At 36.9% G+C, this 14,292-nt stretch overlaps 1 protein-coding gene across 2 annotated transcripts; it reads right to left on the bottom strand.

Moving 5' to 3' along the window:
* LOC131329952 (ubiquinone biosynthesis O-methyltransferase, mitochondrial) lies at nt 1–10,944 on the bottom strand. Of its 2 annotated transcripts, none has more exons than XM_058363398.1 (9): nt 10,574–10,944; nt 8,289–8,378; nt 7,133–7,211; nt 5,032–5,109; nt 4,080–4,128; nt 2,562–2,611; nt 1,540–1,689; nt 527–607; nt 1–398 (listed from the first exon to the last, which is right to left on the bottom strand). In XM_058363398.1, exons 1-9 carry the CDS (start codon nt 10,864–10,866, stop codon nt 291–293), a joined length of 978 nt encoding a protein of 325 aa, XP_058219381.1. In that variant the 5' UTR covers nt 10,867–10,944; the 3' UTR covers nt 1–290. The 2 variants fall into 2 exon arrangements, with proteins under 2 accessions (XP_058219381.1, XP_058219382.1); XM_058363399.1 differs by having other exon boundaries at nt 8,289–8,478; nt 10,574–10,681.
* Nucleotides 10,945–14,292: the final 3,348 nt, after the last annotated feature.

The raw sequence follows: 14,292 nt of genomic DNA, 5'->3' as shown, positions 1-14,292 counted from the left end.
ACACAAAACCTTCAGCATTAGGGCATCGGTTCTCTTCATTTAGTAATTATTTAAACTATTAACACTTTCTAGTTGTCGGCATTTTCTTATTAGCCTGAAAGCAAATATCATCCCTGTCATATGGAAAAGGTGAATTTCTGTTTTTGCACCTTTGTTGACGAGATAGAAAACAAGAATCAGCTCTGACAAAATAGAACTGGATAAAACCCGATAATAAGCTTCCGATAAAACCCCCCAAAGAATAATTTAATTAGAAACAAAATTTCACTCAACACAAACTTTCCAGGACCTTATCGGTGGTTTTTGGTACCAAATGCGATGAAATTTACACTGATGTCATCAGATAGAGACCATCGTCCCGTCAAGGGGTTGTATACAAACCCAGCCATCTCTTGAACCTGGTAAATAGAAATAGAACACCTTTACTACAGGCAAAGATGAAATGCCAACAGGCAACACTATAAGAGTCAGAAGCCGGAAATGCATGGAATGGAGATATGTTAACTTCGCGATTCATTTTGCTTACACTTATAGAAGCACGCTGTAGGATCAGGGTTAGTTCTTCAGGAGTAAGGAAACTCGACCACTGATGCGTACCTTTTGGGAGCTATTGAATACCAAATGCACAAACACATCAAAGAGTCAGAGTCTCGGTAAGTTTTTTTTGTTTCAATGGCAGATCTATTCAGAATCTAATCTAAAAAACCAACTATAAAAAATAGCATGGCACCTCAACTCCTAAATCAAATGCAGCAACCATGCTTCAATCTCTCCCTCTCTTAGAAACATAAAGGTTATCCCAATAGTGGAACTTGAACAGTTGATGCATATCCCTGCTCGGGGTGGTAGGAAAAACCGCATCTAGTCTGAAGCCAACATCTACGAAATAGTATATGTATATAAAAGCAGTAGAATGCACATCTTAATAAATTTTTTATGAAAGATGAATGTTCAACACGAAGGAACAAGCTTCCACAGTTTTTTATGTGGGGAAACTACAAATACCTCCCCTGAGGTTTTGGTCAAAGTTCAAACTGCCCTATGGTAGTTCCGCAATTTACAAACATCCCCCTCCAACCCCTCTCCCTCTACTCTCCCTCCCGCTCAAAACCACTGCATAAACCTCTGCTTCTACCATGGGTGAACTTGGTCAAGGTTATTCCTAGGGGTTTCTTGATGATTGAAAAGAGTTTCAGAGGTTAATACGTTCTTGCGAAGATCCTGAGTCACTCCATCAACTTACCAAGCATCTTATAATTGGGTGCTTCCAAAAATACCTAAGAGTGGTGACCGTAAAATACCAATGTATTGTTGGGTGCTTCCGACAATACCAATGTAGACAGCAGAACTTCATCCACTCAAAAGAAAAAAATGAAAGATCTACTTATCAAAAAAGAAAGAAAGAAAGTGGCAATAAAAAGCAGGAAACCAAGTTCAACAGAATGGGCAGGAATCCTATACCAAAACCCAACATCATTATCATCATTATGGGGAGATAAGAAGAATAACTTAAGAATTAACAGTTCAATAAGATATTACCCATTGAAGGATGTACTCTGCTGCAATGATGGCTGTTGCATAGGATCTCATTGAACGATTGATTGTGGATATCACAGTGGCTCCATCAGAAACAGCTAACGCTGCCAGGGATTTGCAGAATTCAGCAGGATCAGCAACGTGCTCAATTACCTAAGTGACATGAAAACAACAGGAAATATATCCAAATGGGTAAACAAGACACGAGAGGAAGCAAAGGAATACGGGAGAACCACCAGTTTTCCTAAAAAATCAGGGTGTTTGATGCCTGATGGGATATTATTGCAAATATCTAGGTCCAGGTCGTCACTTATTTTTAACTTAGGCAATTTTCTCATAATTGTTAATGGGATATATTTATTTTTTCTGAACAGCATTAATGGGATAGATGACGTCAGGATTACGTAGCTTGTGTTTGGCTGGGAGTTTAGTTTAGTTTAGTTTTGATAGTGGGTGGAGAGAGAAATAGAGTAATGATTGAAGATAGAGGTAATGATTGGAGAGAGATAGAGAGAGATGAGAAAGTAATAATTGAAAAAATAGGGTAATGATTGGAGAAAGAAATAGGGTAATGATTAAACTAGTAGTTTGAGCTTATTTGTATATGGTAGTCTACAGTCAGCAGGATTTGGCTGCAGCAAACAGAAACCAACCTGTAATTGATAGGACACTACTCATTAACCATGCAGTTTAAACTTGAAAGAGAACGTCTATGAAGCATGAGTAGGGGTAGAACATATGGGTACAGAATGTAACAGCTCTGGCAATATGGATATGGCTAGGGTACGTTTTTTCTTTCACAATGTATACTCACTATTATTGTTGTTCTTAGATACCCGGTACTTGTGCAGCATTTTTTTGGAGTACCCCGTGCTTCATATATTGCAACATTTGGCCCACATAAAGCACAAAGTCCTTTATATGAAAGAAGTGTACAAAATATGTTGACTGAAGAAACACATATAGCAGAAAGACCGAAAGCAGCCCCTTGTACCAGCAGCAGTTACAATAACTATGTACTGTACCTCTAAAGCAATAACAGCATCAAACTCTCTGCGCTCCTCCACAAGTTTTTCTGTCCACAAAATTGATTGAGCTTTCAGTTAAAGTTTGAGCTACATTAGGTCTGAAATGAGGAATTAACAGAATTCTATAGCTAACATGAATGTCAAAAATAAGATTTGGAAAAGTAATAGTCCCTAGTCCCTACTACCAAAATCTTTTAAACATGAAAGGCAGTTTCCCAGTGCACAAACCAAAACTAACAAATTGAAACACTTTTTTCATTATCAATCTACAACGGTAATAAAAAAATTGACACAAATATCGAGAAAAGTTTTGCATGTTCAAGTTCACTTAGTTCCATGTTATTGACAAATTCTACCTCTTTAAGTCTTAACTATTTCCGGAAGATCACAATTGAGTCTACGGCTGCACAGCCAAGAGGCCCAAGACTCAGAGTGCACTACAGCACAGTCAACTACCACAGAGAACAGATTGCACTAAAATGGGCTATTGTATTTTGCTCTGTTATAATATGATATTGACAAATCTTTCATTTTTACCAAAACATGGAGCAAGTTCACTTAGCTTCAAACTTTTCGTTGTATTGTAGTAACTCTTTTGCATGTGAATTCTAACATACAATTTTAAAAGTTGAACAATGATATATATTATGGAATGTTTCCAATTTTACGGCTAAATCATGATGCCTCCTCTGTATGCACCCATCCCCAACCTGAATGAAAACTTCCATGGGCACATCTGTTTTTTTTTTTTGGGTCAAACGGAAATTCCCATGGGCACATCTTTTGTTCCTTAATTCTCCACGAACTTACAAAAATTAGACACATGCTGGAGGAGTGGGGGCCAAAAGTACAAAAAAGACACTAAGAGACCCACCATTATGCAAGTCCAGGAAACTCTAATCCTTAACAGGAGAACACATATCACAACATGTAGATGTGTGAAATGGCTTCTATCCACTCGGTCAAGTGGCGATGAAACAAAATTCAAGATCATTATCCAAACAATTTTCTTCAACACTTAGGAGACATCTTTTGGTGCTTCGGCACCCAATTACGCCTTAAACTACAGTAAAATTCTAAAATCTGACCCACCTGATGATGGTGTCCACGCTCCTGAACAGACTTGAACCACCAACTCACAAAACCACTAACAAAGTACTACACAACCATAATATCACAACATTCTGTGGAAGTGAGATCAAATCTGAAAATTGAGATCTTTTGGTCTCCACTTACCACAAAATAGTTTTTGGGTTATTTCCTTCCTTCAAAGGGATTCTGTTGTCTCTAATTAGACGTGTGGTGTGCAGTTTTCTTTCACGCACTCTTCGTTTTCTCTTGGTGGACCTCATGTCCCTGTACTCTTTGTACATTTTTTTTTCTTTTGAACTCATTGGGTGATCAAGTTTGACATCAAACACTGGTCGCACCCCCAAATCCAACAATTCTGGCTCTCCGTTGAATAAGTGAACAAAGAGATTAAATTTGTAGAAAATAATTAAAGGCGGACTGTACCAGCTGTTGTGCACCGATATTCGATCGTTGAAGTTAGTGGATCCGAATCCTGGGCAAGTGAAAAATGCTTATAAATATCCTTTTAAACAAAAAAACATAAAGAACAGTGATAACTAAATGATCCAATTTTGTTCTAGTCAGAAAGCTCTGGTTTATAAAAATATCTGAACTCTGAAGCAAGGTCGTTGTTTTGAAAAGTGTCCATGATTTTCTAAAATAACGCACAACACAAAAAGTCACCAAGCGGCCTTTTCCTATCCAAAGTATATGGAATGCAAATTGCATGCTGTAGTTCAATTACTTAAGCCACACTCTCCTATAGAGTCAGGGTAACTCAAGGTCCATGCTACAATGGTCAAAGACTCCAAAGTCCAAGACGGATGACTAGGTGCTCCTATGGTTATGAGTCTTAAGACATAAAGGAAAAGAACAAATCTTTTGCTGCATCTGACGCGAGATGGTAAACATGGATCTTAGTGTAGTAAGAGATATTGGAGGGACTCATGCTGGGATGGTGGGATGTTATCATATTCCCAATTACTTGAGAAGCTAGAGCAGTTCATGAAAGTATAGTAATAAAAATGAGAGGTTTGACCAAATTGTTTGTGACACAACGCCAAACCATAAGACACTTGGTAGGAAAGCTTTGATGGGAAAGATGCAAAATCCTCAGCCACTAGTGGTAACATTGGATAGCTGACCTTCTAGTTCGACAGTAAGAAAATATAACATCATTGGCCAATAAATCTGCTCATGTACTAGCTACAGCAGCTTCATAATTTCTACCAGGGTAGATGAGCATCATCTTTGAGTAGCTTGCCTTGGCCAATCCACAGGTGTTATTTTTCCATCGTCTTGGTAGTCTAGTACCATTTGGTATGCATAAGCACACAACAACACAAACGTAAAGTTAGTGATTCATTCTTAACACCTGACATAGAATAGCTCATACCGCATGAAGGCGGGCAATTGTAATATTCTTCTCGACAGCATCAATCCCCGTCACAGTAGCTCCCATTCGAGCCAAAGGCTGAAAATCAAAGAAACATGGTAAAAACCACAGAAAGATCCATCCAAGTTGAAAATTCCAGATAGCAGTCAAGTTGGCCTAATATTTCTTTTGTCCTCTTTTATATTATAATTTATAACCTAGTTCACATACATCACTTTTTGCTAAGAAATCATTTCCTTCAAATATTGAGTCATTCTTTTATATCTATATAGCTCTTATTGCGTCAGAGATTTACCAACTCTCAAAATAAAAATCTCAAACTCCTAGATAAGCAATTAAACACTAAACAAGGAGCCCTAGGCTAAATCAAAGTAGTAGCAAAAATATAGTATGACAGCAAAATAAATGAATTTATAGGTTTAGTGGATTGAGTTAAGTAGTATCACGAGACCTACAAGTTCAGTGGTTAATTCTAGTTTCACTAAGCTTGAAGTTACGGTTTGGAGTACCTAAGAGCAGCCACGTAGCACAAAAAATGCCAAAGGTTGGGCCTGTTAGATCCATCATTTACAACCCCCATTAAGGGGAACCAAATGGTGTGTATTTTCATAGAATACAAAAAAAAAAAAGGACTAATGTTAATGATGCCCTCACAACTGAACAGTATTTCAGTCAACCATGTCCCTCAGAAAGTGAAGCCACTAGAAAATATTTTCTACATATGAATAATAGTAAAAAAGCAACAAAATCTCCCAGGGCCCACTTAAATGATCCCTTAAGCTTTTATTCAACATCTGAAAACATTTCCCCAAGGCCCATGTGAATCCCATAATCGTTTTATGCGCCTTCTTAGGTTGCTTGATGTGTCTTCAGTTCTGTTAAATTATCATTCGAGTACACCTTAATCATTTCCATATTTGCTACTTCTTTAGGGAGTTTTCTCAATTGTACTTGCATTACATGCTATTCACTAGGGACAATGCAGACATATGTTACATGGAGTCATGGACTCTACTAAACATAAGAAGAACCCATTAAGAGCCACCCACCACACCAAACACAACACTTGGATAAAGGCGTACGGTATCCAGTTACTATGATTGATTGACATCCACCAAGGAAGGATATTTAGGCTCCGTTTGTTTGGGCGTAAAATGTTTTACCTATTTTCTGGTGTTTGGTTGTCTAAAAAATGAGGAAAATATTTTACATGTAGAACATTTTCCATTAATTGGATGAAAATGACTTACCCCTAAATCTTCCGTAAGTTATTTTTCGAAATGAACCCGCTTCCTTCTACTGGAATTCTCTGTGCTCAGTTTCCTCGATCATACCCAAGTTCAATTCCAATATTCTCAGATCTCTCCACCGTTTAAGCCCCTCCTCTCTCTCTCTCTCTACACTATTTTATTGATTTTTGAAAATATTTTCAAGTGTCAACCAAACACCGGTTTGAAGTTTGTTTTCTGAAAAAACATTTACATCAAAACAAACGGAGCCTTAGTCATCCAAGTTAGTCATGCATAATGCGTGTATGTGTGCATGAAATGCTTTATTACACCTTATAAATGCCATTTTGCTCTTGAAAATAAAAGTAGAACAATAAGAAACAAAAAAATTTGCAATGTAATTGACCTTCGATACAGGAATTAGATGAATTTTCATATGGCCTATGCCCGCCCCAATACTTGTACCTGAGACCATGTGGTGTAGATGCATCTAGTGTATGAAGGCACGCAATAAGAAAGCTATTAGTGTGTCAGTGAATACTCTCATCCTACCATTCTAGACAGTACAAGATATGACACAAATCTTCCATTTGCAAGCCTTCATAACACTACAAAGTTGCTTTGGTTTACAAGTGAACAACATCACTGTTCACAAGACTGTCAAGACCTTTGGACCATCAAATATGAATCACTCGTTGCAACTGGTTGGTAGACCAAGTACAAGAATTTAAAGCTAGGGAAAATGCATGTTTGCCACTGATTTGCCCAATACTTAAAGGCCATCAGAACCGCAATGTCATGTACGGTAATAGCCCTTAACTAGAAAATAAGACAGTGAGTCAGTACATCAAACAGATTCAATCTTCCTATACCTCTGATAGGATTCCCCCTCCACAACCAACATCCACAACTTTCAGACCTTCCAAAGGCTTGGGACAAAGTGGATCTTTTCTGAAACACAGAAAAGTAACTAGAACTCGTAAGTGGGTACAAGAGTTATATTCACCAGTAGCAAAAATATAAAGGGAACCAGCAAAAAAACAGAGGATAATACTGCATAACTGACAGCAATCACTGGATGGATCCAATAAATAGTTCATAGACATACAACACTAAAATAGAAAAAGCTCAAACAAAACTACACTTTTTACTAGTGACATGCATTGGCAAAAGGCATGCAACATCTCTGTGGATGAATAAAAAAGCTATAGACTATAGGTCACCCTCAGTTCTCAAATCCCTGTGGAGTCAATAATAGAAAAATAGAAAAGAAAACAAGAACAAATGGCGAAGGATAGAGTAAAATCATCTTGAGGATATGTACAGATATTTCTACCTGATGAAAGGTTCACCTGTTTCTCTCCATACTACCACAATGCCTCAATCACATAGCCCCAGGTTTCAAAACACTAGAAGATGGGTGCAGACTGTGAACGCAGTGTTTTAGTGACTGGATCCTAACACCTATACATTTTTGAGCAATGGCATACCCCAAGAAAATACAAAGAGCAGAGCGTGCACTAAGCTTACTATGCTCCAGACTAGGAAGAAGAGCAAAGCATGATGACCTTAAGATTCGTAGCAAAGAGTAATTGGAAACTTAGGCATACAACTTTTCATAGGGTGAGATTCCAGAAAGTAGAGTAGTTGGCATCCATTTGAGGGGATAAACTGCTGCTGTGGCAGCCTCATTTGGTATTCCTATTTAGCTTTCAGCCATTGTTTAGCTTGTTTCTTGACTGAATCTGAAGTCCAGACTCTATTTGGTTCTAGTTTTGGGGTGTGTATTGTATACATATATACATATTTATTTATCAAGAAGTTGGGGGAAATATATGAATGCTCAAGTGCACTTAATCTGGAAATCCTGTTTCATATAGATTATATGTTCAATCAATTTTCTCTAAAGCATACTTAGAAACTAGTTAATATATGCCAAATTGATGACATGGAAGAAATCACTATGACAGAAAACGTGAGACAAAAGCCAAAAACAAAAAGATGAGAAAATGAAAAGCAGAATAACACCTGAAATGCCGGCAAAGAGTGGACCGGATGAAACTTAATCTCGTTGGATTCATCACGTGCAATGGCTTAAATGGTCCTTCGGCATCCCACCTAATTATGAAAGATAATGGGATCATATTGCTATTTTCTAAGGGCACCACATCAGAATCAAGGTTCATTATGGCTATTTCGTGGAAGTGACAGATTCTACCTACTTATGTACAAATGGAGAATACAAGTCCAACATAGGTCTCATTCCCAATAAATCGAGTTAAGGTATCCTTAATTTCAAAATCAATATAAGCAAAATAGATCAATAAGCAAAAGGTCAAACAACTAGGGGACTCATCAAGTTTTTAGTTCTAGCAGTGACACATATCAAGATTCAAGAAACAGATTAAACATCTAAATCCAAAATTATTTCACCATTCGATAATGGTCCTAACTAATAGGTAAGCCATCATAGAATCTAACTGGGTCTTACTAGCTGATTGTTTGATAGAAGGAAAATGCTACAACCAACACAGGTAGAGAAACCCACTTCGCTCAGAAAACATCAAAACCAAAGCACAAAAAAAAAAAAAAAAAAGCGTTAAGATTTCTTTTTTTGATCGGCTAAAAGCATTAAGATTTTAGAAGGTAAGCATGCAATTATGGCATTATTTTGAGGAATCCCACCTTTTTAAAAAAGCAACAATCCACACCCCACGATGACAGACCAACAAAAAAGTTGCACGATGGTAGACCCAAAAAGAGGCTCCAGGTGACAGACCTCAAAAGCGGCTGCATGTGAGGGGGGATGTTAAGAAAATACAAGTACCCCCATTGCTTGAGAGTGGAATGAGTGATCACTTAATAACATTTGGAACCTCTACACTCATAGCCAATTTGTTTTGAGTTGGATATAAACTTTCCACATGCATAGACACATAAATTATGCAATAATGGTCTAATCCTTCACTTTTCACAAGAATTCTAAATTAACATGCAACTCCGTCAAGTATACCATAACTTTTTTTACAAGAAAGTTAATTTAACAAGTGGCATGTAAAACACATGTCACAAGATTTATAAATAATGGAAGGCTAGACTTTAAAATCGGAGAAGTATAAAGCCTTGCAATACACTGAAGACTTCAGCACGACAGCTTATTCCCATGCTTTCAGCAAGTCACCAAGAGCTTTTAGTTTTAGCATAGTAAAAAAGATTCGGGACAAAGAAGGAACGGGCCCACCATTACTAAAGTCAATAAACAGGGCTTGGGAACTAACCTTCAGAACCAATTTCTAACATCCCTGAATGGTTCATTACATCAAGGCTCAAGCCAAAAGTCCATGTGCATCCAAAACATGTGCGAGCAATAATTGGGGTAAATTCTATATCATTTCAAAGACTAGAACACAATGCGAAGTCCAAATTAAATGGCCAATTGTACTATTCTCGCTGCTGGCCTTGGCACCTATACAAAAAAAAAAGGCTAAAGAAATTGCTTTTCACTTAATAGAGAGCTTATGCACAATGTCAATACGTCAGTCAATAACGCTGGTTCCAAAGGGTTCCTCGTCAACTAAAGTGTTGCTCTCCCTGATGCCCTCCTACTGATTCTGAGTGCAAGTTATGCAAACCAATTATAAGCTCTACCACACTCCCCAGAAAAACCCAAGGAATCAAAATCAAGGCCCAAATCCAACAGACAAGGAATCAACGACTTGAGTGATTAACAAAAAAGTTATTCCCCTGAATCAGATTATCCAATTTGATCTTCCCAGCTCTATAGGGCAATGTCCATGCAAAAACACCACCATGGAACGAGGCTTTACAGTGCCAAATCGCTTTTCGAGGAAGCCAAGCGTACATTGACCCCAAAAAACCACTTTCAAAGCCTGACTGTTTGACTGCAAACCTTACCATAAATGTCTACTCTCCGACTTCTTTGAGCTTCACGTGGCTTTATAACCATCCCCTGCTGTGATTGATGATTTTCTTTTAAATCCGGTCCAATTAGTTGTCAAATTCTATAGCGACAACGCTGATGATACCCTTTGCAGTAATGTATCATGTGAATCTGATTACTTGAGTTCACTATGTGGCGTACGCTGCATAGCTCTTCCAAGATTTGAAACAAATCCGGACTGCATTTCTAGAAAAGCTAATGGATTCCATGCATATCCCAAAATGCAGCTTTTAGGGGTTTTTTTTCCCATTTCAATTGCAGTTGGTCTTTCTTATTTTCCTACATTAACAACTAAGAAAATGAAAAAATTAGACAGACAAAACAGAAATCAAAACGGAACTGGTTCACTGACCATGTTTCAGCAATGGCGGCGAATTTAACAAGCTCAGCTGCTTTCAGAGAAGACGACGACGTTGTGCCCTTACCGAAAGTCTTCTTACCGTTTGTGGTCCCACCACCGACTGGGGGCTTTTCGGGTAACGAGGGTTCGATTGGAACTGGTTGGGCAACGTCCGAGTAAGGTCTCGAAAGTGGGGCTTGACAAGTTGTGAGATTCAATTGCTTAAGTGGAAAATTAGGGTTAGGGTTTGTTCGAACGAGACTGAAAATTCGGTTACCGGTGTTTCTCAGAAGCTTTGACGCCATTGCTAAAGCTTGAAGAAATGAAGAACCAAAGGTAGCGCTGATAAAAGGAACCGAATCAGCGGGAACAGTAGAGGTGGGCTCACCACGTCCCGAATTGGATGTAAATTTTGATATTCTTGCTAATTTTAATATTTTTTAATATAAATTTTAAAAAATATGCAATATAAATTTTATTTAATAATTTTTGATTAATTCTATTATACAAAGTTTTCAAACTCATAAAAAATATTATAAATTAAAAAATATAAGTAATAAAAAATAGCACGAATTTTAAAAATTGTCATTCTTTTTTAGACAGAGCGAGTATTGTTTTTCTTTATTTGGATTTTTTTTGTATTTGAATATTTTGCGTCTAACTTTTGTGACTCATTGATTCGTCTTGACGAGAGAAATCGGAATAGAAAAAAAAATTTGATCGAAACTCATAATTTTTTGAATAAAAACAAAAATAAGTCAATAAATCAACTTTTTTTTACTTATTCTTGTTTTTTGGAAAAAAACTATGAGTTTTGATTAAAATTTTTTACTTTTCCGATTCCTCGCCAAAGTAAATTAATAAGTCACAAAAGTTTGACAAAAAATTAACAAATGCAAAAAAAAAATTTGAATAAAGACAAAAAAATTATTGTTCCTACTTTTAAAGCCAAATGAGGCTAATTGGCTTTTTTTTTTTTTAAATTTGGGTTGGAGTTAAATTGCTCAAGTTTTCAAAAGGGAATTGATTTCTACACTCCATTTTTTGATAATAACACTGTTTTTTGGATTTTAGTGTTGAAAGTGTATGTATTTTTTTTCTGTTAGACAAAAAACGGAGTGTAGATATCAAAAAAAAGAGTGTAGAAATCAATTCTTATTAAAAAATCAACAAATATAAATAATTTTGGAACTTGGCTTATTTGCTTCAATTGAATCGATCATGAACCCATCTCGAATAGCTTCAATTTTTTAGACATCAGACTGAACGAGCTGAACAATGGTTTGTTAGATCATGATTCCATCTCGAATAAGTTAAATTTCCTAGACATTAGATTGAACGAGCCGAACAAGGGATTGTTCGATCACAAACCCATCTCAAATAGCTTACAGTTTTCAGACATCACACTGAACATAGCCGAACTGTGGTTTGTTCGAGTTGATTCGAAAGACTAACGGGCTTCAAAAATATGTTTGAACTTGAATTGTTTATGCAGCAAATCAATCTCAAACGAATTTTTAGCGAACATGAACTCGAGCATTTGGTTGTTTATCAGCCTTGCCAATAGGAGAAGACAATTTTTTGGGCCAGAGAGGGCGATGTGACTTTATTGTCAACAATGGGCCCAAATCAAAGCAGTCGGGCCCAAAGCCACTGACTGGGCCTGTTTCCCTTGACTTCACTACCAGTCTTGCTAGTGGCAATGTTGTACTGTTCTATTCTATTCAATTTCATTAATAAAGGCTCATATCATATTACTAGTAGCTACTAACTACTTCAAGAGTGCATGAGCAAAAAACTACTTCAAGAGTAATTATTCAGGGGTTTGGGGCACCGCCAAGTGGTGGTGCCCTAAAACCTCTTTTAACACCAAATATTTATGTGATTTTTCCTAGTTCAAAGTTCTATTTCATGCATTCATATATCATTTCGGATGTGGGGGGAAAGAGCCCAAATTAATATATGTACACCATTTGGTGCATACCAAATATACACCATATTGCGTGTGACCTATTTTGCGGTTCTACACTAATAATCGGATCCGTTCAATTTGCTTAAAATATCTGCTTAAAAGTTCATGAAAAAATTTAGCTCATTCGGTTATCGATAAGAGTTTGATCAAGCCATTCAATTTTTTCCTTGCCAATTCAAGGAAGAAAATCAAGCAAGCCCTTAACGATATCTGAATGACTTGATTTGTATACAAACTCATAGAAATATGTTCCAAAGAAATTGAACGGATCTGATCATTTGTTTAAGACTCTGAGGTGAGTCCCACATTATCCGTTGTACACCAAACAGTGTGCGCATATATATATTGTGTGGAGAAAATCACCATTGACCATCTTCACCTAAAACAGTAGAAAAAGTAAGAAAATGCAGATTTAAAGAAGGGAATTGATTTTAACACTTCCATCTTTACCATTTAAACTCTCTTTTTTTTTGGTCTCTCTTTGGTGTGAATTTACTATATTGCCCTTTCATATATGGAAAAGTAAATTTACGGAAGGGTAAGAAAGTAAATTAACATTATTACGGATAAAATAAAGAGTGCGGATGGAAAAAAAAACAAGCGTAGAAGTCTCTATCCAAAGTAATGAAGTTTTAGTAATATATGTGTAGGAGTCTACTGGATCCCCACGTGAGGGTCTGCCACAATTCTGCTACATTTAGTATCTAGTGGTACCTGAAATAAGATTGGAGAGAGAGGTGACCCCTCGTGCAGCAGTCGTGGTTTTTGGATTTAAATTGTGTAGTAGTATTGATGCCATGCCAGAGAGGTGCAGAGGCTCACTTTGAGCTGTTTGTTCGCCCATTTTGTACGAGGACATACATCTGATCATTTCCAACTGTGGCTAACTAAACTTGTTTTTTTCCTTCCAAAATGTGCATTACTGTTTGTAACCAAAAACTTGTTCGGCGACAAACAGCACTGACCGGGAACCGACGGGCACGTGGGGCCCATTCCAATTCCCGCACGGATGATTCGAGCCGTAAAAAATAAGCTTAATCCGATACGTGGAGGTACTCAATCCAATCTTCTATTTTTTCATTCAGATTTCGGATTCTGAAACATTTACATAAAATGGAATTGTCAATTAAAATTGAGTAGAGATTTAGATAAACATTTTCCCCAGATAATTTTTTTTTTTTTTTTGAATCTGCCTCGAAAATGTGCATGGAGAATCACATTATTTTGATTTATATATATATATATATATATATATATATATATATATATATATATATATATATATATATATATATATATACACACACAAATTATCAAGTGAGGGATCCCTCATTTTTTTAAAATGAGGGACTTTCATTTCCCGATCAAATTTTGAAAATCCGAACCGTTCAATGTGTGCAGAACGTGATTTTTAAGGGTCCCCGTGAGAAATCAGCAAAAAAATGACCGGGAAGGGCTTCATCCGAGCAGTTTTTTTTGAACCGTTCAATGAAAACTGCTCGGATGAAGCCCTTCCCGGTCATTTTTTTTGCTGATTTCTCGCGAGGACCCTTAAAATCACGTTCTGATCACTTTGAGTGGCTCGGATCATCGAAATTCAATCGGAAAGGGGAGTCTCGCATTTTAAAAAAATGCAGGATCCCTTATCGGAACCCGACTGTATATATATATATATATATATATATATATATATATATATATATTTTATTGACAGTCAAGTGAGCTATTTTAAGCTTCAATCTCTAAAAGAGCTAGTGTT

The sequence above is a fragment of the Rhododendron vialii genome, chromosome 6a, assembly GCF_030253575.1.
Source record: "Rhododendron vialii isolate Sample 1 chromosome 6a, ASM3025357v1".
NCBI lineage: Eukaryota > Viridiplantae > Streptophyta > Magnoliopsida > Ericales > Ericaceae > Rhododendron > Rhododendron vialii.
This window is presented reverse-complemented; position numbering and strand designations above follow the sequence as displayed.